The sequence below is a fragment of the Phymastichus coffea genome, unplaced genomic scaffold, assembly GCF_024137745.1.
Source record: "Phymastichus coffea isolate CEN01 unplaced genomic scaffold, Cenicafe_Pcof_1.1 PCOF00063, whole genome shotgun sequence".
Taxonomy (NCBI): domain Eukaryota; kingdom Metazoa; phylum Arthropoda; class Insecta; order Hymenoptera; family Eulophidae; genus Phymastichus; species Phymastichus coffea.
In genome coordinates this window covers 978568-1006539 of record NW_026706874.1, presented here as the reverse complement: position 1 = coordinate 1006539, position 27972 = coordinate 978568, and the positions used below count along the sequence as shown (strand labels likewise).

General features: G+C 33.2%; 1 protein-coding gene across 1 annotated transcript; it reads left to right on the top strand.

Moving 5' to 3' along the window:
- Positions 1 to 21820: 21820 nt before the first annotated feature.
- LOC131667208 (uncharacterized) lies at positions 21821 to 25953 on the top strand. The gene is made up of 7 exons (XM_058940480.1): positions 21821 to 21872; positions 21931 to 22211; positions 22381 to 22656; positions 22748 to 22895; positions 24777 to 25105; positions 25349 to 25693; positions 25759 to 25953. Exons 1-7 carry the CDS (start codon positions 21821 to 21823, stop codon positions 25951 to 25953), a joined length of 1626 nt encoding a protein of 541 aa, XP_058796463.1.
- Positions 25954 to 27972: the final 2019 nt, after the last annotated feature.

The window sequence follows — 27972 nt, the reverse complement described above, 5'->3', positions numbered from 1 at the left end:
CATTTTCCAATTTTCTTCCAAGGAAATTGGGCGACTTTCTCGAAGCTGATGAAAGTTTGTGCATGCGTATACGTTTGCGTCAATTAACCTTTTCCGCAAACTGTTGAAAAAATACTTGGCATACGGGTGTTACAGACCCTCCTCCTTCTAAGTGGCCTGTAATTTATTAAACGCGTCGATGATATGTCTTTTGTCGCTTATTTATTTAATCGTGCGTATAGTAGAAACTTTCCTGAGTGTGTGAGGTTTTATCGACCAATTATCGGGCGTTTTCAATGCACACTTTTCTCTCTTGCCGCGCTGCGAGATCAAATTTATTTGATAAAAGCAATAATCAAGTTTCGAATTTAGTATAGGTTGATATGCTTTCAATGCTACTTAAGACTTTGTTGTAACTCATACAGTGAGAGAATGATAGCGATTTTATCGTCGAAAAAATTGATAAAGCCTCAAAAACTCACACGAATGTTGCACTGTCGAACAAATTCTTGCTTTTAATGCATTTTCGAATGTCACTGTTATCTGCGAAACGAACGAACCAACATTTCTTATTTCGAGTTAAAAACTTTTCTTAAAAATAATACAAACTATTATTGCTCGAATTTATTCCTCGAAGAATTCTTCATTTAACGACAGAACTTATTTCTTCTGATTTTCGTCAATATTCTCGGTGTATTTTACTTCCGTTGCATCAAATTTTTACAAAGAAAATGTCTTATTTCGAAAATATAATTTTCATTATAGTGCAAAACCGTTGCATCATACACAATAAAGAAAATAAAAGACACACCTATACGTTGAATCCGTTACAATCCATAAATTCAGCCAGTTAACATAGATGGCAATCGAAGCAAAACTATTCGGTAATCGTTACGAGGGTATAACTCTCTTTACCAACATTGTAAAAGTAAACGACGCACTAATTGAATCAGCGACGCGTACAGCATGCAATTTATAATGCCGAGCTTGTGTTTCTTTTCGGCTTTTTTTTTTCTTCTCGATCTCACGTCGCTGATAATTTTCCGTTACCGAACTTTCCCGCCAACTTTAATTCATTGCGTACGTATGTACGAACGTACGCCCGACGACGAATGAAGACATTTTCGCGCGTAATCGATCGGCGCCGAACGTTGCATAACATTTCTCTACCCGATTGGCTTGTTGAATTGTTGCAGCTTTGTGTGGTTTCTTATAACTTTACGATGCCGTGCTTGTGTTATTTTTTCTCGAGTCATTTCTTTCCATTCACTTGTAAGAGTAAGATTATTCTATTTATGCATTGAATTTCATTTCATTTCACTGAAATTTCTAATTGATTTTGATAAAAGACAAATTAATTACGCAGTGTAATGGTAAGCTACGATTATCCATTTTTTCCGCCGCGCTCATTAATTTCGCACGTTAGATTGATACAAATTACCATACAGGATTACTCACTCAGTGTACTTTCACTAAAAAAATACATGTTAGCCTTAAACGCAGACTTGTCAAATTGTAAAGTTCTTACAGGCACACGCGCATTGGCTTTCAAATCAATGATAAACATTTCCATCTGAATTTCAGAGTGAAAGAGATTGTATATGAAAATTAATCGTAGTTTCTTTTCTTTTTTTTTCGGCAAAATTCCTGGCATACACTTGGCTTTTCAGACTGGCAATATAACGGGATAAGGCTTACGTAAGGCTCTTGAGAGTCGATTACTCATCCATTCGCAGCATTGTCGCCTTGCAATATTGCACCTTCAAAAGACTCGGAAGCACACGGTGTAAATACGAAAGTTTCTTTTTAACTGTGTGCCTGTGTATGCGTGCGTGTGCGGCACCTTCATATGCAACGCTGTGTTGTATTTTAATCGTTTTCATGCCGGATTAGAGCTCTTATTGAGAGTGTCATTATTGGTTCTTATGTGACAGATATTTTTTTGTTTGCTATCGGTCACGATTGTGCATCCGTTTACAGTTGTATGCAGCCAATACATTTTCAGTTACAAGGTTCACATTATACTTGTAAAAGCTTCGATAATGTTCTATAGTTTCTTGTGGTCAGTGTGATTTTATTTTCGTTTGATGAAGTAACTGTATAGTAAATTTTATGAAGATGAGCATTATTCAAAGTACGCTACAATGAATGTCTTACTTTATGTTCTTCATCGTCAATGTTCTCAATTAAAGAAATAAATGAGCCACAATTTCTTATTTTAAGTGGAATCACTTCAATTTTTGTTATTTATTCGTCCAAATAATTTTCTACCTTCAATACCAATCCCTGAAAATTTGAATAATAATATTTGTACACATTTTTTTTTCTCAAATAATAAAATATTTTTTGTTTTGAGAAATTTGCAGACCTTTCAATATTAGTACCATAATGTTCTTATGATGTGTGGCATTCCATTTGAAGAAAGCCATGTTTTGTATTTAATTTTCTGTTGTTTCTTTGCTGTTTTATAAAAAACAAAAAATATAAGGCACCACGGCTTGGTTAATTAAAATACCTGTCTAGAAATATCAAACATTTTTCTGTTTCGATAAACTTTTCTTTTATTTTAATAGAATGAAGTTGTTGCATAATGTAATATCGTATCAGGATTTGCTAATTTATCATTCAAAAAATACAAGAGGTTGGCTGATCCATTAACTGTTCGCACCTGCCAGAATGCAACGATCTCTCCAGCGAAGCATGTGAAGAAAAAAAAATCGCGAGTGCAGGATGCATATATATATCGATTATATAAAATCTCAGCGTGGTGCCCGTCTAGCTATACGCGGAAGTAATATCGCGTCACACCGCGGGGGAGGTAATATGGAAGGGGGTGGGAGGGAAGATGAGTCGAGGGAATTTGAATTTTCACTTTTGTCTACTCTGCGATACCTCTGATTTATATCTATCGCTGAAATGATTTTGACGATGCGCCAAAGAGGGACTACGATGTGATTGATCGAGAAAATATCTGCGGTAAATTTTACATGCCTTATATAGTTTTGTAATTGTTGTGTAGGAAAAGTTAAAAAATTCTACTATTAATATTACAAGGACCGATTCCAATTCAAGTTTTTCAAATTTGAGAAAAACAAAATGACAAAATTTTCAAAGTAAATTTAAAAAAATTATTAACGAACAGGTAAATATTATTAATTTGTCTTTTTTAATAAATTCGCGTAAATAATTCCTACCACTCTTTATAGAATATAGAGCATATACACGAACGATTTCGCCGTGTGGAAATCGATTTATTGATAATATTCATACGAAATACACCGACAAGTACGCATACCTACATTCGGATAACGAAAAGGAATTGTTTCTTTTAAGCGAAAGAGAAAAACATTCCTTGGCTTGCAGCACAATGTCTGATTTTTATAGTGAATTACCGAAACTTTAAAAAAAAGAAAAATAGGAAACACAAAGAAACAGAGAGCAGCATAAAGCAAAAGTTGTTTTTCATCAAAAAGAATTATACCGTACAAAGAAGCCAAGAGAGAACTTGATTCATTCACTTGTATGACAATTTTTAATTGTGATTTTGTATTACAGAAACCAACGTTGTGAAAATGGGATTATATGGCGTAGAGTCGCAGAAAATTACGCTTACACTGGAAGCTTTCTCCAGCGATTCTCAACAGCGATAAGCCGCTCAAAAGAGATGTTACACTGTAGGCACACGAATAAACTCGTTGGTGGAGGCCAAATCAAGGTCGACCGATCGAGATATTTCCGTAACGATTACTATCCGTCCATGAATCCAAATTTTGAGTATCCGCGTATCGTTGAGAAAATATGTGGCGTCGTGGCTGAGTCGGTTAAAACGCCTGTCCAGTAATTAGGAGATCGAGGGTTCCAATCCCTCCGAGGTCTTCCCGTAAAAAATATCGAGTATCTTTTTTCCGTTGGATAGCATAGCTACAGGCGTGAATATAACTTATCGATCGAAAATGAAGACGTACGGAAATCGTATTTTTGCGAGCGCGCGCGCTTTGCCTTTCTTGTTCATTAAAAACCAATCTGGCTCGCGTGTGTGCGACTGTTATATTACACACTGAAAAGGACCGCTCGCGACTTTCACGAGCGAATCGAGAGGCGCAAGAAAAATCATTCACGACGAGCAATTTAAGGGGCGGACGAAATCGTCTCTTTTATTCGTCTTCTTTTTGTTTGCCGATACTTCCATTTGCGGCTTCGTTTCTGATGAGTTTGACGCCCGACTTGTGTTTTGTGAGAGCTCTCTGCGGGAGGATTTCGCTTTGGACGGGTATCATTAATCTTTTACTTGGCTTTTTTTTCAACGTTACTGAGATTAGTTATTTTTTTGCATTGGAATTTTTATAAATATATGCATTTAATTTCCCATCCATCCCTGTAAGCTAACAAACGTATAATGCTTATAAGCTAATAAGCATGAGTTACATTACAAACGAATGCTATAACATAGAAACAAAATATTCTGCAAAAACTGGAAAAATTTGTTCAATGTATTTTTCTTGCAAACTTTGTGAATATATTTATTTGTTTCCAAGAATTTAAGCTCATTTGACATATTTTTCAAAAAATGTTGATTATCTAAAAGTATAATAAAAACTACGGGTGATGTTCGCGCGGTATTTAGTTTATTTAACGAGCTCCAACATTATTTATATAATTTTCGAAAGAACATGGACTGACTGATGACAGCATCAAATAAAGCGAGCGCAGTCTCTCAACAACCATCTATAATTTGAACCTGCAATAAAAAAAGTGTAATAATGCTCAGCGTTCAAGTCGATCAGAATTCATAGCCCCATTAAAACAAAAAACTTGATTAAGTACCTCTATTTCTCGTGATTTCAGCAAATGAACATTAAACAAGCTCGTAACTTCGATCGCTTGCTCCCTTTATTTCTTTCGCCTTCGGTCGCCGTTATAACCCATATCCACGATTCCCGCGAGACCGATCTCATTTTTTGGACGGTTATTTCTTTCGTTGTATAAAAATCCAATTCCACCTGCTGCTGCAAGTTTCACGGCGGACACGATCACTTTTGACACCTTTTTCAATTTTCGGTACGAGTATCACGGTAACCCGATTCCTCGCTCTTTTTTCCCCTGTTCGTGCGCAAAATACGTATACGAGTTAATTGCATAATATTATCGTTTTGCACACTTTTATTAACATGACGAGGTCGCCCGCGATATTATATGTTTTGCGATGAAGCTTCAAGTCGAGCGTTAAAGTGATCGACGTGTGCTTAATTGAATTGTTTCTGTCTTATCATTACTCTTTTTAATTGACCAAAGAGCATGACAAAAGCAATAGTTTGTAATGGTCGTACCATCTCATGCTTTTTGTATCAAGTCAGTAAACTATTATTTATATAAAGCAATCACAGGCGTAAAGGGATTCTATTATCTTGAAAAGCATTGTCAAAGCGATGCATAAATTAAAATTGATAGGAAGAAAGGTTTTATTATTTATATTATATACGGATTTTAGCACAGATTCTGTCTAGTTAACTGTAGAAATCCCATTCAGGTTCGTATACAGATTATGTAAAAAGATAGTGAAAATAATCTCGACAGATATCGTTTGCATTCGACTGATGAGTAAAATAAACGTATTTAGAACAATATTACATGGTTATATTTTTCTCAAGTCAACTACCAAACTGCAATAAATACATACATCCATACAAACATATATATTAGTTCCTCAGTTCAAGTTCTAAAAGCCCTCTTATAAAAAACCTTCATCCTATTCTGTCGTCAAGAGTGTCAATTTGATTATTTTATTTATTTTTGCCGTCATAACTCATACTTGATTCCTACAAAATCGATTTCATTTTCGTTGACACTTGCTGTATAAAAATTTAATCGTGTGCGAGATTTACTTTTTTCAATTTTCGGTACACGTGTTGTGGGCAAGCTGGTTACTGTTTTCTTTTTTGTCGATGATAAATATATACAAAATAATGCGTGCGAGTGTATTGCGCAACCATCATTTTACTCGCTATAATTGGCACGCTGACGTCGCCCGCGATATATGAATCGCAACGAAATTTTATGTCGAGCTTTAATGTGACTGATACATGCTCGATTGAGTTATTTTCTGCTGTGATTATACGTTTGCAAGTAAGACATTCATTCAAATGAATATGTAGGCTATTAACTTACAAATAGCTTGTACGTATTTTTCAATTCAGAAAGATAATAATTAAGCAATGTTACCAAGCTCTCTATATATCATGTTCATAAAGGAATATTTGTACAAATAATTTGTAGCATTGAGATAATATTGCAATGAAACGGAATTGAGAACAAACATTCAATGTGTACTAACTTGTGCCAGACGATACTACAATCGTTTTCCGTCAAACATAGATAACTATAATATCCTAAATAAATTAGCAATTTCTTATATTACTAACACGTGTAATAGGTGATATTTTCCGGTTCAACAGAAACAGAGAATGCCTAGTATCAGTATATATGAATACGCCTACCTACCAATAACAATCCAGTTCAACTTCGGGATTTTAAAAGCCACATTATTTAAAGAATTAATTAATGGATAGCTAAATGGATTGCCCAACATTACTATGCTCGAATTCAATTGTAATCGTCGATTTTTTAAATAAATTACAGCTACAACGCAAAATGAAATTAGTTTCGATACAATTATCGACTGTTGCATTCTCGTTCATGGCTCTGGTTTTTGCTGGTGATTCGTCTGTCTTTTTGAAAACTGGCGGTAGTGGACACACTAGGGAGATGAGGTAAATAAAAATAAATTTTAATAGTATGGATTGAATCTAATTGCTTCGAGACATTCCGGTGTTTCGCCTTGTTTCCAAGTAACCGAGTTTTTTTCTAATGCAGTCGGTTGTGAAAAACAAAAAATTTATTATTTTCCAAATTCGTGTTCATACAAAGCATTTCAATTTATTCATGATAGCAATGAATGATTGAAACTTTGTTGGCGCGTAAGAATTCGTTTGACCAAAAAACCGTCGCATATTTCACGCAATGAAAATTAAATTAATAACGAGCTACAATAAATCCAATTAAAGCGCGCAAAAATATTTTCTTTTATCGATCGTTGGGCGCGCGAGCGTGTAAACTCTGAAAAACGAGTTTCGGGATCACGAGCACGCGACAGAGTGGCGCTCGGTTTGCGAAGGACATTCGTCTTCTTTAAAAGCGCATTTCACACTTTTTTCAATGGCGTTTATTTGGCACACGAGCGCATGGTGAGCACCCGAAGCTTTCTCAAGTGACGCTAACGATTATGGTTTTTTAAACGATCTTCGCGTCTGACTTGGACATTGATTCTTGAATGATGATCCATAGCAAGAATTATGCATCAAATGGCTGAAATGATTTGCGCGTCTCAATAATAATTTTGGAACGTATCTTCGTATTGAAAGATAGTAGTGCGGTACAAGGAGTCACAAATTGCCTCGTGATTATTTCATTTTTCACTTTACGATACAGAAAAAAAATTTAACTCTCGCAAATTCTCAGCTGCACTTAAGACAACAAAAGAGATAACATCTCGATACAATTAAAGAAAAGGTACAAGCTGCCGTTGAATCCATACTCAATAATCTCGCAACGCGAAATTTCACCCGAAACGTTTTCGCTAAACTCGTTTGTGTTATATTCGCAAATCACAGAATTTTATGACTTTCATTTCCCTCTATCGCATTGATAAATCGATATTGCAGCGATTGTCCCAGGAATTCGTTCAATCAGGAGTGTTATCCAAGGAAAACGTAATTAAACAATGGCGAAACACCTTTCTCCATCGTGGTACATTGTTGGGCTTCCGCGATGAAACTATAATTCAATTTTCCTTCCGTGTTTATGTATAAAATCCACAAAAGCGCGAGAGAGAGAGAGAACGTTAATCATCACTTTCGGTTTCCGCGTGTATGTATACGCGTATGTCACTTTCACTGAAGGTGTCGATTTGTAATTCGATTCGATATTTTTGTCCTGGAAATTTTATTGATCGGTGCGCGTATTGGTAATTACACGTGTGTTCGATACATCGCGCGAAGGTGATGAAGCGAAATCGATGTGCGATTAGATAAGGATTCCATTGGATTACCGAGCAGGAAACGACGATGATATTTCTTGCATTGTGGAAAATTTTTCGAAAATAGAAGTTGCACCTCTTCCCCTAGAAAGCGTAATACGTCTTTATGGTTTAGCGCGATGCGCGCGCGAGTGTCGCATTTTCCGATGGCGAAGCTTTCACTTTTAATACAGAGTTACGAGCAGCGTACAGGTGAGCAGATGATTTCTTCAGGTCCTATAGCATCTCCTGGGGGAATAAACGTTTTGTCTGCCTTTTATTTATGTCGCGCCACGATAATTTTCAATCGCAGGTCTGGTCGAGTCTGCATTTGAAAATCGATAAAGCCTTTGTTTTACGCGCAGCTCCAATACATAAAACTCTTTGGCGCTCTTATCGTGCGTATAATATTTTGCAACAAGTGATACCAAGCGATACGCAACGAGTGGATTAGATAGCGTTTGGAGAGCGTGGCGCTCGTTTAGCACAAAATGGCAAAGCTATAATGCTCATAACATATTCAGAATACGCTTATCATACAATATAACGATAAATCATTGGAGCCTGCGAGAACAAGGAAAAAGTGATATCGCTAAAGAGATCTGGCGACACAACAGCAGCGTGGATTATAACAAAAACGCAGCAGCAGTAGCGAAATCCTCTGTCCCCCACCTATTTAGCAAACAATGGTGGTCGAAGGAGAAAAGATCATAATCGACGGCCTTCGCGCTTCTTTAATGACGCTCGGGAGTTCGTGTATATGCCAAGAGGCCACTGGGTAAACACGGGAATATAGTCGTTGAAAGGTTCTATAGGAAAGTGCAAATTCGCTTGGCGCGGCCTCCGCCGAAAAAAACAAGAAATTACGCACGGGACATTGAACATCAGTTTCACTCTTCTACCTATATCCGACCGCCTCATTTTAAACTCCACTCTATTAACGTCATTCTTATGTGCGTGGCTCAAGCATGGCTCAAGAGAGTGACAAAAGACGCGTGTATTTTCGGTGGTTCTAACCTCGATTTCTACTAAAACACGAATTGCGTGCCAGGGGAATTCCACGAAAGCAGTATCACAATTCAACAATGCATTTTCATATTACGGTTTCACCCAATTTCCATGTCGAAAGTCTTTGATCTTCAGATCTTATTGATTTATGTGCAGCGTCGCCCACCTAACAATCTTCAGGTTTGTCGCTTGCAATCGTTGCGACACCTACAATTTCACTTATAGTGCTACAATCAATTTCGATGGACACGATTTTTCATGATTTTTCTTTCAATATCAATTCTAATACCAATTCTATATGCCGTTCAAAATATTTTGTAAACCGAGTTCTGTTTGACACCACACCATTTGTAGTTTCATTAATTTTCAGTTTTCAAAGTCCTGCAGGAATCGAAATTTAGAACACAAAATAAACCAAAATACCGTTACAAGAGTATTTTAATCCACGTGTAAAATCAGACTGAAGTCTGAATAAATATCAATATCTATCTAAATGGTTTTGGCACAAACTATAATATTAATGCACACAATTAATTCGCGGCATTGATGACAAAAAAATGTTAATTAAAATTGTATATATCAAATAACAAGCCAAGAAAACTTAAATTTTTACATTTATTCATAGATATTAATTAAAAATAATAAAAGAAAAAACCTAGCTACTTGAACCATAAAAATTTTATATAATTTATATAATAAATTTATATAATAAATTTTATATAAAAATTTTATATAATATAATTGTAAGTTAATATTAATTTAGAAAATAGAGGAAAAACTGATACCTATAGAGCAATCCCTCGAGATTAGGCTCACGCCCTCGGCTTTCTCCACGCTTCCGCACCAATTAGGACCCGAAAAACATAAGAGAAAAGTGGAAAGATCTCAGCCAATTAGAGAACTGCTGTGATTTCCACTCCTCTCAATTTTGGAGGTCGAAAGAGGGATTTTTCTCCTAACCACCTGGGGTTTAAAAGGGCGCGCGAGCGGGAAAACTCAGTCTTCCGGCTACTGTAATCTCTAGTAAAAATCTAAATTTGTACCAGCGCAAAAGGAATCTGTGCATCTAATAAAGAAAAATAAATTTGAAATTCACTACAATTTTTTTTTTCTTCTATTTTTTCTTCTTTCGCTATTTATTCCTTAGCTTAACCGAATGGTCTTAAGTTTAACTTAATGGTCCGAATATTCTGCCATCTTAAACAAAAAAAAATCTTTCTTTGATGTGAATATATCAGCAAGGTCTGAGATATTTACACACAAGATCCAATTCCATTGAGTCACGGTGCTCGCTGGAAGTCTTGTAGTAGAGTAATCAAAACTATCGGAATTCGCGAAAGTAGAAGCACTTCTCTCCAATTTGCTCGTCCCGGTTAAAGCGTCGTTGCACAAACCAAACAGAGCACCTGAGATAACGTCTGCCTCAGACGTACCTGAGAGAGTGACCCAACGTCATACTGCTTTAAGCAAAACGAAGGCGTCACAACCACACGTACTACTTGATCTTCCTATCTATATTTAGGTTCCGAATATCCCGTAGAATAATAAAATCAAACAACTCGGAGCGCTAACATCGAATACTATGAAAATTCAACGATTCGCTGCTGAATCGCGATACTTTCTTTATGGAATTCCTCATTATTACTTTTGTAAAAATTGCTTTTGATGATACCGTCTCGATATAAACTCTGATGCTGTTCTTTTTATGATCGGAACTGGGCTGTGGGAGAGACAGAGAGAAGATCGAAGGTGCGCTCGTATTGTAATCACGTAAATGCGTTTCGGCGATCGAAAGAGAGAACAAGAGAGAAAATAAAACGTTCCAATTGTGATTGTATTATGGCATTTATTTCGAAAGGTTTGTATGGCCTTCGAGTAAAAGAGAGGCGTCGTTTCCGACGCAAGAAAAGTCTTTTTTCACTCATAAGGGATACGTATTTACATATGTGATAAGTTCAATGACCTCTCACAATGTAATCGCCCAAGAAAAATCGGTTTCATTAATCAAATCTTATATATTCGATAAATTCGTTACATTAATTTTTTTCATGCATATCCCACGGAAATGAAAAGTCTTCCGTCGCACATACATACACGTACGTAATAATAATCTGATGGCTGGATTTTGCTTCCGCGTATACGCAAAGGCAAAACCGGAATGCCAAAGCGATTCATCGTTTCTCTAAGGGATATAATCGTAAAGAAGCCTCCTCTCTTTGACGCGCCAAAAGATAAGCTCGTATGTACCAAAGTCCCTATACGAGGTTTTTCACGGGGAAAAATTATCTACTAATGATAATTATATGCGTATTCCGGTAAACAGCATTTATTTTTCAGTAGCTTCGGGATGGTAGGTAAGCATGAACTTTTTCCTTGATAACTTACGATTAAATGAATTTAATATTCGTGTTGTACGGTAATTGAAACTTTTGTTGCTTGATTAGCGAGAAAACGAGCGTCGGTACTTTATCAATTACGTAATAGTATATGTTTTTCTTAATAATTCGTGAAAAAGAGAAAGCATTTCAATTGTTAATCAGTTTCGTTATTTTTTATGACTCTTGACTTATAATGTATCACCGAAATCAAGATTCCCTCGAACAAAATTTTACATAATTACTAGCTAGTTGAATGGAAATTTAATGGTATGTTATAAATTAGTAATGCTGTCGAAAAATTCGCACTGCAATTCTACATAGTAGCGTATACTACATGATCAAATGTAGATAATCGTAAATGCAATAATGGATATCATTGCGGCCAAAGTTGCGGGAAGACACTGTCACGGGAAGGAAATGTCGACCATTTAATTCGTGTAATTTAGTTCAGTGTATAGTAGTTAAGAAATACGAAATAGTTTATATAATTTAGTATCATTACACGAATATGTAGCCATGTTTTTGATGTACTCGTATGTGCAATGTTTTTACGAAATACATTGAAATCCACATTTACCTGTGATATTTGTATTAGGTCTCGTGCACCAACTATAAGTGGATAATGGACGAGACTTTCAATATGAGAACTAGTGGGTATTGTCGGCACAATAAGAATGCAATAAGGTACTGAGAAAGAAGAGAAGATCGTACTGTACTTTGATCTTCGTAAACACGTTTGCTATAACTGCGTGGTAGGTGTACATCAGTAGATTTCAATATTAGAAGCGACGCTAGTCCAAATAATATACAACATAATTTTATCACGAATGGCAGAGATTTATTCGAAAACAGAATAAAATGTACTCAACGTACAATGATAGATAAATATAAGGTATAGATGGAGTGTGACTTGCAAGTAAAGGAAGGATTAGCTAGGTTGAGAATAAAATGAGATGTAAGCACTTAATTGTGCAATCAGCGTTGTGCGAAGCTCGCGAATATGATTCATCGGCTTCGGCATTGCTCGAAACTTCGTATTCAGGTCAAAATGCTTACGATGCATTTTTAGCGTGACTCGTTGGTAATCGATTTAACTTATTTTAATCACAGGTAAATTTTCGCTGAGAATTAAATAGAACGTCTTACAATAATACATTTGTTTTATATTTTTCAATTATCAGGCAGAAACGTGGTAAAAATTAAAAAAAAATTAAAAGAAAAGGAATATTGCATTTTATCTAATTTATGTGTGTGTATGCGCCATACTGGCTCTCTTATCAAGTAAGCTGAAAGAAGAAAAGAAGAAAAGAAGAATAAAAAATCGCTGAACCCGTTAAAACCGTAAAACTAATTCGTCTTCAGGTATATACACACATGGCAATTTGCTCAGCTTACGCAAACCTAAAAGTTTCACGCGATAAAACAGGTCGTACATATAGGTATATGTGCAGCCTTGTGTCCTCAGCAGCTGTAGGCGCCACACTTTGCGGAAGTGAGTCGCGAGAGGCACCCTGCTGCGCCGCCGCTGCCGCCGCTGTTGCTGCTGCTGCTGCCGATGTCGAGTTTCGATTCAATCCTTTTCGAAGGCATTCGTACATTGAAGAGTACGCGATGCGCAAATTTGAAAAACCTATTTATTTTTAGGACTTCAACTGTAATATTTTTCCACGTGTACATGGGGAAGGTCATGGTCAAGAGTGTACAAGGTGAATATTTCAGGAGCAATGACTTGCCAAGTGTTACACAGCGCGACATAGTATTTTACTTTAGTCGAACGCAAGGACGTATTATCTTTCTCGGCAAATATTTGACTATATAATAGACTAATTACTGAGTACACATTCTTCTAAAATACTGTCGAGCATTCAAGCGAATCTTGCGGCTAACCTTAGTTCTCACGTTCGTTTAATATCTCCGTCGTCATTCATTATTGTAGTGATAAAATTATTTGAAAAAGATCATCAATTACTGCTTTCCGTTTATTTCGATTACCTTCTCATTTATTGACTTAATTAGGCTTAAATTATAGGGAAAAGATTGACGAAGAAAATAATGCAGTACTTTATTTGAAATTGTTAATACAAATATAATATGTAAAAATCATGGCAAACATCATGGCATCCAAATACACGCAGTTGTATACCGTTGCCTCAAGTTCAAGCACGTGGATTTCAAACGCGAACGCAAGTCCTTTTTCGAGTGCGATCCGCCTAATAGATTGCTCGCTTGTTTTTCCCACGGGTTCGCTTGCACTTTGACCCTGTCGATTTCGAGGAATAAAAGAAGGGAAGAAGCAGAAAGTTCGCCGCGATCATGCGATCCGATTAACGCTCGCGCGTTCTTGCATTTCAATAGAGCCGGGAAGCGCCCTATAAAAAGAGAAGAACGCTTTTACTCACGCGCTTATGTGTGAAAGATCCTTCGCTCGTGATATCGTTGCTATGTTTCAAGTTAAAAAGTCAAAAGTGATCGTTAATGATGTCGCTGCTATAGGATGCCAAGGGCAGTCACAGTACTTTTTTGTATAACAAAATAATCAGCGATTCGTACAATTGTTTGGCTTAGTCTTTGGTTCTATGGTAACTTAATTCATATTATCCAAATCACCTCTGCTTTTTATGTTAGCACAAGTGTTTATTAAACTTGAGCATCATGTTCGAATCACGTGATTGAAAAATGGTATAGCGAACCGAAAGCCGTGAGATATTTATAGCTCGCCATACCATTACACAATATTTAATCGGACAAAAACACCTTTATTCAAATAGTCAACCATATTTTTCATTATTTTATAATGCTGAATGGTAGTTAAAGCACACGACATAAGTCGATCAACTACATATTCTTATTAATTCTAGTATTCCACTAATATTAAAATCTGCATCTTCAAAAATCATGAAAAGTGTAACGTTCCTGTTTCATTTTGTTTGTAAGTTAAAAAAGCTTCTCAAATTCTAATATACTTTTCGTATATAGAGGAAAACTACATAGCTTAGCACAGAAAAACTCAAATAATCTTTGACATTAATCGAAGCGATAATCAGCGGACGACCGGCCCAATCAGAGGAGTATACGTGGATCGGATTGTTTTGGTATCACATTGTACAGCTGTGTGATAGCAGTATAATTAGCCAACAGTTCATTCTCACATCGGCACGTTCATCTCGACGACGTTCATTTTCATGACTATTTTTTTAATATTGTAATAGACACGAAAGATTTGAATGTCTTGCAATCTACTATAGAAAAAACACGCCAATAACGGCACGTCTTGAAAGTTCTACGTTAACGTGTCCTATAATAATTCGTATTGGTGGATAACTATTGGTGGATAAATAATATCGTTGTGTTCAGGATTTGTTACTACAATACGTTCTTACCTTTATTTATTTGATTTACTTTCTTATCGACTCCTTTGTGTTCAAACATAAATTAAACATCAAAGGTAAACGTTTGCTGCCTTTAGCACCTTCATAATAAATCACCTGTGAACATTTCCAATGGCGATACTTACGACTCATACGAGAACATAATAGGTGTGTTATTAGGTTTTAACTACATTAAATATATAGTAACTCAAGAAAAATGGCAATGTAAGATAATTTGGAGTAATTGTGTTTTTTTTCAAAAGAATGACAGTTGAGGAACTATTTAAGTGTATAATAATAAAGTCGTTGCCGTTTTAATGTATTAGTGATCTACATTGCAACCTTACAGAATAACGCTGCAGAAACAGATTCCCGTTTCTACAAGAAGAAGCGAAGTTTGTCAATCAACATTCAATTGTGACGATGCTGCTGATACTCGTTGTTAACGGCTTCTTTGCAGTGTTGTAAATTTTTCGCTGTTCATATTTTCTTGTTTGTAAAGTAATAACATATCCCTGTTTGTTTTTCATTTTTGTAAGTCAATTCTGCACGAACGGTGGTATGTACATCTAGATTTTTATTATTTTTATCATAAAATTTGTGATAATTAACTGATGAAAACAGGACAAAAACTTGAATCGGCATCGTTAATCGTGACAAAGCAGTTAATGTCAAAAAGGCAAGTACCTGGTGTTCTTGTAAAGTAAAGACGAGCACAATTGCGGTGGTAGTGTACTTAACAATTGACGTATGGAGTCGACAGCACATTGTGTGTTCAACGATGACAATGAGTTCGTTGAAAAGCCGATCAAAGTTATCGGTGGCTGACGAGTAACTTGAATGTCAATGGGAACGGTCAAGTGGGCAATTCTTGGCTATTTCAAACAGTTTAAAACTTCAAATCACCAATTTTGTTCAAAGTTGGTAGACTTGTTACCTATACAGAGGTCAACATCTGTGCAGAGTTTTAGATCAAAATATTGATAAGGGGCCGACTTATCAACTGTTGAAAAAATATTGGACTTTTTTTTATTAATTCGATTTCTCGGAGACTAATAAAGATATGGACATGATTCTTTTTTTAAAAGACGCGGAAAGAGTTTCACTTTTAAAATGTAAATAATAAAATACCAAATAATTTATTTATGCCACTGTTATAAACAATTTTTTCAAAAAATCGACGATATCTCAAAAAACGATATTTTTTTTTTTTTAATTTTTGTACCATCGTGTTCCTTGTCATTTTTTACATAAGAAACCGTTGAGAAAATCGAGTGCCCGCTATTAGGATTAAGATAGCACTAAAATGAAACGAACCGCGCGCTAGCCGCTCGGCCGTCTGCTACTCGTGCGGTTCCAACGTTGCTTGCTGCAATTGCCTTCTTTAAAGAATAAATAATTTCATATTCTAACAGTCTATATGTATTTATTTAAATAATATATAGATGTATTAATTAAGTAAGTAATGTAAATGAACTATTTTTTTATACAATCTGATATAATATTGAAATTAAATATTCGCTCTCTGCGATTGAGCGGGCTTGAGACCGACGCATATTTAGGATGCGGCCGCATTAAAAATGTTTTTTTATGGGACCTACACCATAATACTCTTAATAAGTTATTTACAAGTAATTTTACAAAAAAAAACCCTTTAAATTATGCGTCTTATTTCAAATTCAGAAGAGTATGAAGTTTTTTTTACTTTAATTTCCGTTGTATTGTCATCACTAACTGGAATGAATGCATGCAGTGATTGTGTTCCTTGTATAGTAAGAGCATCTTTTAATTGACTATACATGCTACTTTCAAAAATTTCATATTCTTCTTGACTACAGTAAATAAACGTTATTTTAGGCATAACTTGCTTCGCCCATTTGTAAAATTCTGCAGAATTACTTATGATTTTACCGAGCAAGCTTTCTCGTCGAGCTAATCTTTTTATACCTCCACCAATTCCATCACATGGACTTTTAACATGATAACTTGCAAAAAAATGACACCCTGCTCTAAATAGAATAAATGCCGGAATATCGAACTAAGTTTAGAAAATTCATTCTATTTTTATATTGGCTTCCGGCAACATCACTAACATAAATAATTTTTTTTACAGTATTTTGAAATGTATTTTTGACGAATTCAATTAAATTTTTTTGATATTTAGCATAAATTCTTTTTCGTAAGAAATTCAAAGACTTTTAAAGACTTCTAGAAGCTATTACAAATTGATGTTTATATTTTCTACCATATATTTTTGCATATACGTCATTCTCACGCCCGATCTAACGCACAGAGCAAATGTTTCATTCAATGTTGTTTCAGATTTATATTACTTATATTACTTTACTTATATTACTTTATATTACGTTATATTAAGTAAATAAGTCATCAAAATTTAATTTAAATTTAATTACTTATTTAATTAATTAATTTATCTATTATTTAAATAAATACATATAAACTGTTAGAATATGAAATTATTTATTCTTTAAAGAAGGCAATTGCAGCAAGCAACGTTGGTACCGCACGAGTAGCAGACGGCCGAGCGGCTAGCGCGCGGTTCGTTTCATTTTAGTGCTATCTTAATCCTAATAGCGGGCACTCGATTTTCTCACCGGTTTCTTATGTAAAAAATGACAAGGAACACGATGGTGCAAAAATTAAAAGAAAAAAAATATCGTTTTTTGAGATATCGTCGATTTTTTGAAAAAATTGTTTATAACAATGGCATAAATAAATTATTTGGTATTTTATTATTTACATTTTAAAAGTGAAACTCTTTCCGCGTCTTTTAAAAAAAGAATCATGTCCATATCTTTATTAGTCTCCGAGAAATCGAATTAATAAAAAAAAGTCCAATATTTTTTCAACAGTTGATAAGTCGGCCCCTTATCAATATTTTGATCTAAAACTCTGCACAGATGTTGACCTCTGTATAGATAAAAAGTCTACCAACTTTGAACAAAATTGGTGATTTGAAGTTTTAAACTGTTTGAAATAGCCAAGAATTGCCCAAGTGGTCGTTGACGCGAAGAGGATTTACGCGTTCTTAAGAAGAAGCACAATGAGTTTGACTGGCAGGTTTCGTTGTCATTGAATGATATTGCTGTGCTTAAAATTGGTTCTTTTAACGTGAAATTGATAATTTTATTAGAAAGAAAGTTTCCAAATTTATTTGATACTTGAAGAGTACAATAAATTTAAGAACTTTTTGTTTTTGTGGATTTTTCATGCACTGGGTTTGAAAATAGCGACTGTTACTTTCATAATCCGCAGAAGAATGATCTCATAACCTTCGAATTTGAAAAACCATTTGTTTACGTCGGAAAGTTCAATGATGTTTTGCATGCAGTCACAAACTTGCTGATTCCAACAAGTAGTCATTTGATATAGGGTAGTATTACGAAAAAATCGCAAGTCGATGTTTTTTACAGCAAAAATAAAAGTGACATTATGGTTAAAATACTACTATATTTTTCATAGCAATCTGTATCAGTGGTGGTATTATGTTCTTTATCGTTTTTTGTATTGAGTTGTTCGTAACTAATTACTGTAATAAACAATGAGTAAAATGAGACGTTATGGATTTTTCACGATGCAGTCATAAAAATAATATTACTTTGTAGCTCAACGATAGTTTAGATCTGAGACATAATAAACTGAAGAAGCTCCGTTTGCCCAAAATAAATCGATGACACCAATACACAAGTTACGAAGGACATGAGGTAGTAATAGCAGATTTTGACTGAAACAAGGTCGAAGTATCACAGTAATGACACTGAATACGAGGTCAGTTCGTCCAGTGCAAGGCTACGCAGTGCAAAGGCCAGAGTCGTCGCTAATTCCAAATGTGAGAAATCGCATATCGACAAGATACGCGATAGCGAATTGTGTACTAGAATATTCTAGGACACGAGGATGCTACGTCATAAGGAATTTACAGGGCGATTATGAATGATTTGTTGTTTGGAAAATTTAAGACTAAAGTCAACTAAAGAAAGCTATTATCCTTCATTACCATCAGGTATACATTTTACTCAATTTAATTACTACTAGAATTACTCAATAAACGTTGTCCTACAAAAAAAAATACTCATTTACTCATGGAAAATATACGTCTACCAGTGATTTCGATTGAGTAACTGATTACCATAAACTAATATACTATATAATATATAATAGAAACTTTGCCTTTTTTATGGTATCAGTTTTAATCAACACTTTTTTTAGTAATTAGCTAATTACTTAGTACTTTTATTTAATTTGTGTGAATTTTTATTTCTTTTCAGTAATGTTCTTAAATCATTACTCAAATTAAGCAAGTAATACTTAGTTTTGAGCAGTTAGTAATTAAATATATGTCCATTTTTTATTTCAAATTCTGATGGTGATTAATTAATATTCTTTTTTGGGACATATTTTTTGAATTAGAATAAACTTTCATCACTTAATAAAAATGATACTCATTGCAGTGTGCGTTATTCTTTTATTGAGTCATATTATCTATATATTTCTACATAGGGTAACAGCGGAAGTCGACTTGTGTATACAGAAATAATACTATTATCGGAATAGCAAGTAACATTGCAATTGAATGTAACGAGAACGATGAGCTAGAGATTTACACCAGAATATCGTTTTATATTAGCTCCATTTGAAAAACTTTGAAAAGCAATGCAAGCAGTATACATATCAATAGATATTAATAATTTATGTTTAATATTTGTTTGGATGTTATTGAATGGATAACTAAAGTGACGTGAGATTATTTATTGTATATTTTCAGATTTATTTTAATTTATTTTAATTATTATTAGGATAATAATGATAATAAAAATAATTAGATAATAATAATAATTATAATAGTAATAACAATAATAATAATAATGATTTTTTTTTATAATTAAGCTTTATTAACTTTTATTATAAGGTTATTTAGCTATTTACAGAAAATATATATATAATAAAGAATAATAATAATGATAATAATACGGAAGTATAATGACTATATATAAGAATACATAAGTCAAATAGGTCTCTGTGTGCACTGTGGAGCTTATACTTTAATATTACATTTTTCAAAGAACCTACAGACTAATTGAATAACGTTGATGTCGGAAGCGCTTAGGAAACATTTTATATCGAGAGGAAGAAAATGCTTGTTTTTGGCTAAAGCCGTTATCAATCATTTTCTTTACTTTTCGTGCATTGGGCATTGCCATATGACATGATTGAGATCCTGAACCTCGCTTAGGCACTCACATCTTGGATCCTCTATAACTTTTATCTTGGCTAGCGATTCGTTCAATAATGATGATGATGATGATTATGATAATGGGAATTTCAAATTATTCTTATCTAAAAAATAAATTTCCCAACAAAAACTTTTATAACAAATTATTAAAAAATAGAATATGCATTCTACCTTACAAATAAGTTTTTAGACTTCAACAAACTTGAATGATGGATGCGAGTATATAAAATTAAATGTCTTAAAGTATAGTACCGTGTCTACTCTTTATTCAAATTAAATGACAGAAACTATGTGGTTAAAATCATAATTTTCAGTGTGTTGACATTTGTTTCGATAATTCAAAATCTTAAATGTCGTAACTTTTATTTTATTAATCTTATGGTATTGAACATCATAAATATTTATTCACGATATTATGGTAAGGTTATTTTGATAATATATTCGATACTACAAAGTATGCTTTATAATATTTTATATTAAAGGCCATCACAAGTATATTTAAAATTGTAATTATTTAATAAAATTATTGTCTTTGTAACGAAACAAAATTTTTAGTATTTATGTACACTAAAACTCCTTTGTATTGTATTAAGATTATGAGCACAGAATATCAAAAATACTAAATAGCATCTCGATTGAGAACTGCAAGACATAAAATTTTTAGGAAATCTCTTATTAATATGAAATTACTTATTGATACGTATATATAGAGGTATAATGATTAACGTTATGACAATTTCACCCTGGCATCAGCTTATTATGTTATTGAAAAGATTAATAATCAAGTTAAACAAGATCCAACACGAATGACCTGAATCTTAATGACACATTAGTGGTTATTGCTGATATTTATATAATATTTGTATCTAAATCGTTTTACAGTCCAAAAATTTTGAGCGACTCGTAGAATGAAAATATCGCTGTCTTGAAACTAAATATTTTTACCTTGAATAAAAACTTGATCTTCCACTGTACACTGAACACCATATTTAGATAAGACAATTTCCAAACCTCAGATTAAATTATCCTACGTATATAGTAAAGCTATGATTGCAGGTTTCGAATCGGTTGAGTTCCATATGGCACAATTTTTATTTTATTCACTCGACAACATTTTTTTTGAGCAGGTTAATGAATACTGAATTATGCGCAAGAATAGCGAACGGAATGCTAATCCGTCAGCTGAAAATGATACTCTGTTAATTCAATAATATGGAAGAATTGAATTGTCTAAGTTTTATGAAGGTACGTTTCAGGGTGATAATGACTATTCAGTAGTTCACAAGGAATATACGATAATTGGTGGTCACATGTAAATTAGCATGTACTCAATTTTCAACTCACTCACTGCATTAAAGTTTTATTTCACGTACCTAGATTTCGTAGAAAATACAATAAATGATATTATTATGACGGCGTAATTATAGAATAAATTTTGTTTTAACGTAAAATGTTTCTATTAGTTCATCTAATACAAAATAATAATTATTAATACCTTGATAAATTTCTTGAAAAAAAGCGCATAACGAACCATAGCGTAAAAAATGGAGCGAATTCAATTTTCAAGGTTAACAGAAATCGTTAAAATTCTTTGCATTGTTCCCCAATGTTTGGTTATCAATTCGTCTCGATTGTGTATGCGTAATATCCGATCGATGTTACAAAGAAAAGCAAGAAATAAATCGATAAGGAGAAATGTCTTTTATATAACGGTTAGAACGTCAGTTGCTTAAATATTTCGTAGACGTGCATCAAGAAAAACATGGGTTATCCACTTTTGACATTGTGTCTGCTTGTTGCTTTATCTATCAATGGTGAGAATATATTAATTTACAAAAGAAAAGATGGTGAAATAAACAAATTTTCTTTTAGTAAAGGCATGGGATGCCGGAGCAATAATTGGACGTACGAACGTACTCAAACCTGTAAAATACTTAGTGACAATTAAACGCGAAGGCAAACCTGTTTGCCGTGGTGGAATTATTGGGTCTCAGGTTATCCTCACAGCTGCTAGCTGTTTTTTGGACAAAACTTTTAACGATTTTATTCCAGGATCGTTAAGTGTCATTGCTGGATATGATAATGCAACTGTCGTTGCTGACGTGGCAAAGATTTACATTCCTAAGGGTGAAGTGAACATTGCCGTATTAAAGGTAATGATATTATAAGCTTAATTTGTAGAAAAAGATATTTTGTTTGATGTTATCTCCCTCTTTTACCAATTGAATTTTTTTTTCGATGTTACATTAGGATAAATTCTTTTTTTAAAAGACTGTTAACGAAGCTATAATTTAAAAAATATAACTTGATGTGGAATTTCAGCTGAAACAACAAATCAACCTCCATGATAGTAGGAAACCCCTTCAACGATTGTCTTTACCTAAAAAAATTCGAGGTGGTATTTATAAAAACTACTTGAACAAGAAAGTCAAGATTGCGACTTTTGACGAAGATGACAGCATCACTTTTCCATATTTGCTTGGTGTAAAGGTTACTGATGAAGTACAATGTATTAAAAGATGGAATCGTTATGTTCAGACAACTGAGTTATGTGCAAAAATTGAAGACGAAGGTTATGCGCCTATGAGAGTTTGCGATGTAAGTTGAATTTAATGATTTCAATTAAACATATGTTTTTCTATGCTACGTGATATTTGATTAATTTGTTTGTTAAATTTTCTCGATACAGACTGACCTGGGAACTCCACTGGTATTCTATAATAAAGTAATTATTGGAATAACGATAGTACCACCAAACCGATGTGTTCTCAACGGCGAACCATTCATTTACACGCGTGTCTCATCTTTTGTGCCCTTCATCAAAGCCGTCATAGAAGGTAAAAGCAAGAACGCTCTTGTCAAAGTGTTGTAACAAGTGTCATTTTATCGAACTATGTAAATTTCGCTTGATGAGAAATAAAACTTTATCACATTAATCATCTATATCTATTTAAGGAACCTTTTGTATAATAACTAAACTATGAGTAGATGATGTAACTTTACGATAGTCAGCAGATGTATTTTAATATATACAATATTACCACAGTTTCTTTTGATTGATCGACAATCTTTTACAAAAAATAATTATTTTTTATTTCTTTTTCATGCTAAAATGTATTCCATACCAAATTCGATCGATTCAAGTTTTTAGTATGCGTGCGAATATTCTTAGTAGTAATGGAGTTCAATCAAATAAACTCAATTATACTATGACTATAACTCAAGATGGATAATTCATTTGTAGAGGAAATGTCATTGGTGATGGATTTATTCTGTATATCGTCCATGTCTCAATGAAAGGGACTGATAGTACGTACTTGACGATAGACTAATCATCAAGAATAGTAATCGACGTCAACATAGTTGAGACGCCTATTATCGAATGTGACACTTACTGGTAGACCTTTTTTCTTGAGGATGATATTGCAGTATTGAAGGTAAGAAATATATACATTCATTCCAAATTTGTAGATTAATTACTTGACATTCATATAGTTGAGTAAAAGCTTAATACTTTCTTGAGATACGGCGTTTGAAAAATTAAAACTACCGCAAGAAGTAAAATACAACAAATCGTACATCTTGCAAATAGTCATTGTTAATGATTACGTACTTGACAAAAACTACGATACTCGATATGGTGTATACGAGGTTATTTCTTTTTTATTTCTTTCAACAAAATATAGAATAAAAATATAAACCAATAAATTTTATTAGAGTGACAACGGTAGTCATTTAGTATTCAGTGGTGAAATCATTGATGTGGTTAGTGGTAGTGCGTAAACGTGTGATGAAAACAAGCATCCCTGTGCTTTTACCAAAGTCACATTTAACGTACGTGTTACACATTTTATCTGAGATTTATTTCAAATATCATTATTGGTGAACAATTTCATATACGAATGAGACTTTGTTTCAGAAAATAGTTTTAATATGCCCATGATTTTAGAACATTCATGCTTTTCTATTATAAAATTTGAAAGTTGAAAGTAATATAATATGTCACTCGTAACATCGTAAAATACTGATAGAATCTTTGAAAATAAAATATTCAGATTTTATACACTTTATTATACATTATTTATATCAACTATTAACTATTAATGTTGGTAGAAATTAATTTTTTCGTTTAATGTACATCAAAAGAAAAGCTTAATATGTTGCTATAAAATTACATTAAACTTCAAATCGGCAGTTTTTTAGAACTTTGTAATAAAGTAATTTATGATAAACATTTTATTACTGATTATTTTATGTAAATTATATCAATTTTGTGAAATGTTTCTTGATTTTTTCTAAAAAAATTGTCACCCTTTTTTTAATTGAATTAATTAATTTTTAATTGTTTCCTTATTTGATCATGTTATGATAAAACTAAGAACAATAAGGTCATCGATATCATATAAATGTTCAATACATAAATTGTATCTTTCTTCTTTAAATTTCGTATCATTATTTACGGAAATATTAATGATAAGACGAGTGAACATATAGATGAAGTTCTAATTTTCCTTATAACCAAAATTTTGAAAGATTAATCAGTACACCAATGCCAACTGAAGTATCTCAACATGTTACTTATATTGAGCGTAATAATTAGTTTAATTGTATGCAATGGTAAGCTTCAACTCAATTTTTTGTGTGTAATGATACATTTTTCTATTTCTCTTAAGTGAAAAGAATTTTTTGAGATAAAAAATAATTATTTTTATGTACAGTTAGAGCTCGTATGAATGGCGAAGAAATTGTGGGTGGCGTAGCAACAGAACGCCATGAGATCAAATACCAGATTTCTATGCAAGTTTTGGGAATTGAATGGTGTGGAGGAAGTATCATCGATGAAAAGTTCGTATTGACAGCCGCTCATTGTGTTGTAGATGAAGACAATGAATTTCTGATTCATTATCCATTTAAAGTTGTGGCCGGGATAAATGATGTTAATGATGAAGATGAGGATAAGATCGAAGTTGACGTTGAGAAAATTTATATTCCTGCTACCTACAGTAAACAAACGAAAACTTCTGTAGGTGATATTGCCGTGGTAAAGGTAATATAACGATTTTATAACTAGAATAGAACTAAGAGAACTATCGTGAATGTTGAGTGATGAGGATATTATTAGGTATATTTTTGAACTTAATTAAGCCCTTTTAATATTACTGATTATTAAAAATTTTAGAAAAATTTTAATGGTTTCATGATGTCCAAATTTTAGTTTATAAAATATCTCCTGATTTCATCAGATGAATTAATAAAGAATAATTTATAAGATAAAATTTCATCATTTCAGGTGAAACAAAAATTTGATTTAGGACCCAACTCTAACTTAAAAAAATTAGCATTACCACCATCCACTGAGAAACGACTCACATGCATGAATTCATACGTTGATACTGAACCTCTGATTTCTGGTTTTGGTTGGGATGAAGTTACCTTGATTCCCCATCAAACTGCCGATAATAAAACCAAATACGAAGAAGATGGTACAGCAAAAGGCAAATTACTCAAGGCAAAAGCTTTAGTAATTGCTAATTCAGAATGTCAAATCTTCTACAAGAAGTATGTGATTCACGACAGTCAAATTTGTGCTAAACTTATACAACATCCTGTAAATGTACATCAGGGCGTATGTTCGGTACGTATTTTTAGCGTTGTTGCATCGTTAATAGCTAGTTATCTGATTTTATATTGTATTTATAGGGGGATAGTGGAAGTCCTCTTGTATTGAAGGATGTTCAGATAGGATTAGTGAGTTTTAATTATCTTGGTTGTAATGACAGAAAACGACCTGCTGTTTACACCAGAATATCGGCATATATTAATTTTATTAATAAAGCCAAAAGAGATAACGTCACTGTAGACATGCGTTCTCAAGTTTGGTCTGATGATACCTAAACGTATTACAATTTTTTAATTTTCTTTCACTTCAATAAGAAATGTTATATTCCTTTAATCTAACAAGTTTCACTTTTCTACTTCAATTTGACAACTTACTTATACTAAATAAATAAAAACCATATCATATCAAAGAAAAGATTATTAAACTTCTGATGAAAAAGTCGTGATTTAAAAATAGTGTCAGCTTCTCTTGTCATGTCAGGTAAGATAATGTTACGCTTGTCGTGCAAATAGCGTTGCTGCTGAAAAATTTGTTTTCAGAATCCCTAAAAATCATCCCATTTAACATAATGCAATAATTTCTAGAGACCTTGGGAAAAACTTTTCGAGCTACAACGCTGCGTGCAAATTTTCCCCGTTTTTCTAATTAAAACCACATAATCGGGTACAAGTGTGAGCTTTTCAATTTTTTTTATTACATCGCAATCGACTTTCATACCTTTGTTTATCACTCCAAGAATTTTATCGTAGAAATCTGATGGATCATCAGAGTCTCATTTTTGGGTAATCTTGACTTTTATGTACTTTACTTTGATACTTGGTGCTGTACTATTTTGTTCGGTAATGCCAAAACCAGAAATAGCTTTAATAGAATCTTTTCAAAGGTTTTATGCTTTACATATTGTTGTTGGCTCAAACCCGTAAATAATAAATAATGTAACTGAAAATAAATAATAAAATTTTGTTAATAAAGCTTGATACCGAGCATAGACATATTAAAAATTTATGATTTCCTTTTTTAAATATTCTTCGGAATAAATTCTCACATCATAATTTACCGCATTAAACGACTTGCAAAACAGATTATTTGTGGCTGTATAAACATTGACTAGCGTCACTTAGTGCGCAATAAAAATATCATAATTCCGTTATCTCTCCTTTGATTCACAATTTAACGTCATAATATTTCCAAAAATAAGCTTAATGTAGGCTAAATATCAGATACAGTAAATGCAAAAAAGACAAAGTATAAAATTCTTGGATGACTTATTCTGTGATTTATTAAAAAATGAATTTGCTTATATCATAACATTGTCAATGTTCGAGTGATATTCATGTCGATAATTCTTCGGAATGAAAAATTTATATACTCATATGTATTCGATGATTCTTCTTTATTTAAGTTGCTCATTCCGGCTACAATCTTAATACTATCATTGTTGAAATCTAAAACCTGACACTATTTTCGATATGAAACAATGAACAGCTGTTAATATTAATTTTTTTACAACAACTATTAATTTGTTTAAAAAATTTGTGTAGTTCAAAAACTTGTAACTTACATAGAAACAAAAACATATGAAGTTCGATTACAATAACTAGCATTACATCGTTAATTATAGGAAAATTTTATTCGTGAAAAATTTCGATAATATGAGGTTTGGTTTGAGTAATACTCAAATCAATTACAGATTGTCACTTAGAAAAAGAAATTCAATGTATATTGTATTATCATAAATCCAAAATTAACTTGACTTATGTGCTTTAATACTTAATTAACTTTTTTGGTAAGTGAATATATACAGCACTAGTTTCTCTATCTCTCAGCATTGAACATTCATAATTTTATTGAAGAATTGTTCATCAAATCTGTGGCGATAAGTACTCACAACTGTGTAACTAACCTTAAATGTCAATTCAACATGAGCCGTATTCAATTGTTGTTCTGTTTGTTATAGTCCTGTCCGTTGTCTTTATCCTTGATGCGTAAGTTTTCGATAAACTATTTTTCAATGAATATTTGAAGGTCACCTCTAAAAATGATTTCAGTAGACGTGCATCTTTAGGGTGAATTATAATCAATAGTTGCACTGCCGAAGAAAGTGATTATTGCTACCAAATATCTCTTCAAGAAGATCAAAGTATCTGTGATGAAAGTATCTTTAACAATTGCTTCGTTATCACTGCAGAATTATGTCATCAATGAGGAAGGTGACTTCACTGGCTATTCTATGAAAATTATTGTTGCTATTAACAACTACAGATCAAAGCACCGTATTGCCATTTATATTATTA

Bases quoted from the DNA above. Each gene is read 5' to 3' on its own strand.
- LOC131667208 (XM_058940480.1), top strand. From the start codon at position 21,821: ATGGGTTATCCACTTTTGACATTGTGTCTGCTTGTTGCTTTATCTATC. The intron at 21,873-21,930 runs GTGAGAATATAT...ATTTTCTTTTAG, and splicing joins TGTTGCTTTATCTATCAATG to TAAAGGCATGGGATGCCGGA. The intron at 25,106-25,348 runs GTAATATAACGA...TCATCATTTCAG, and splicing joins GTGATATTGCCGTGGTAAAG to GTGAAACAAAAATTTGATTT.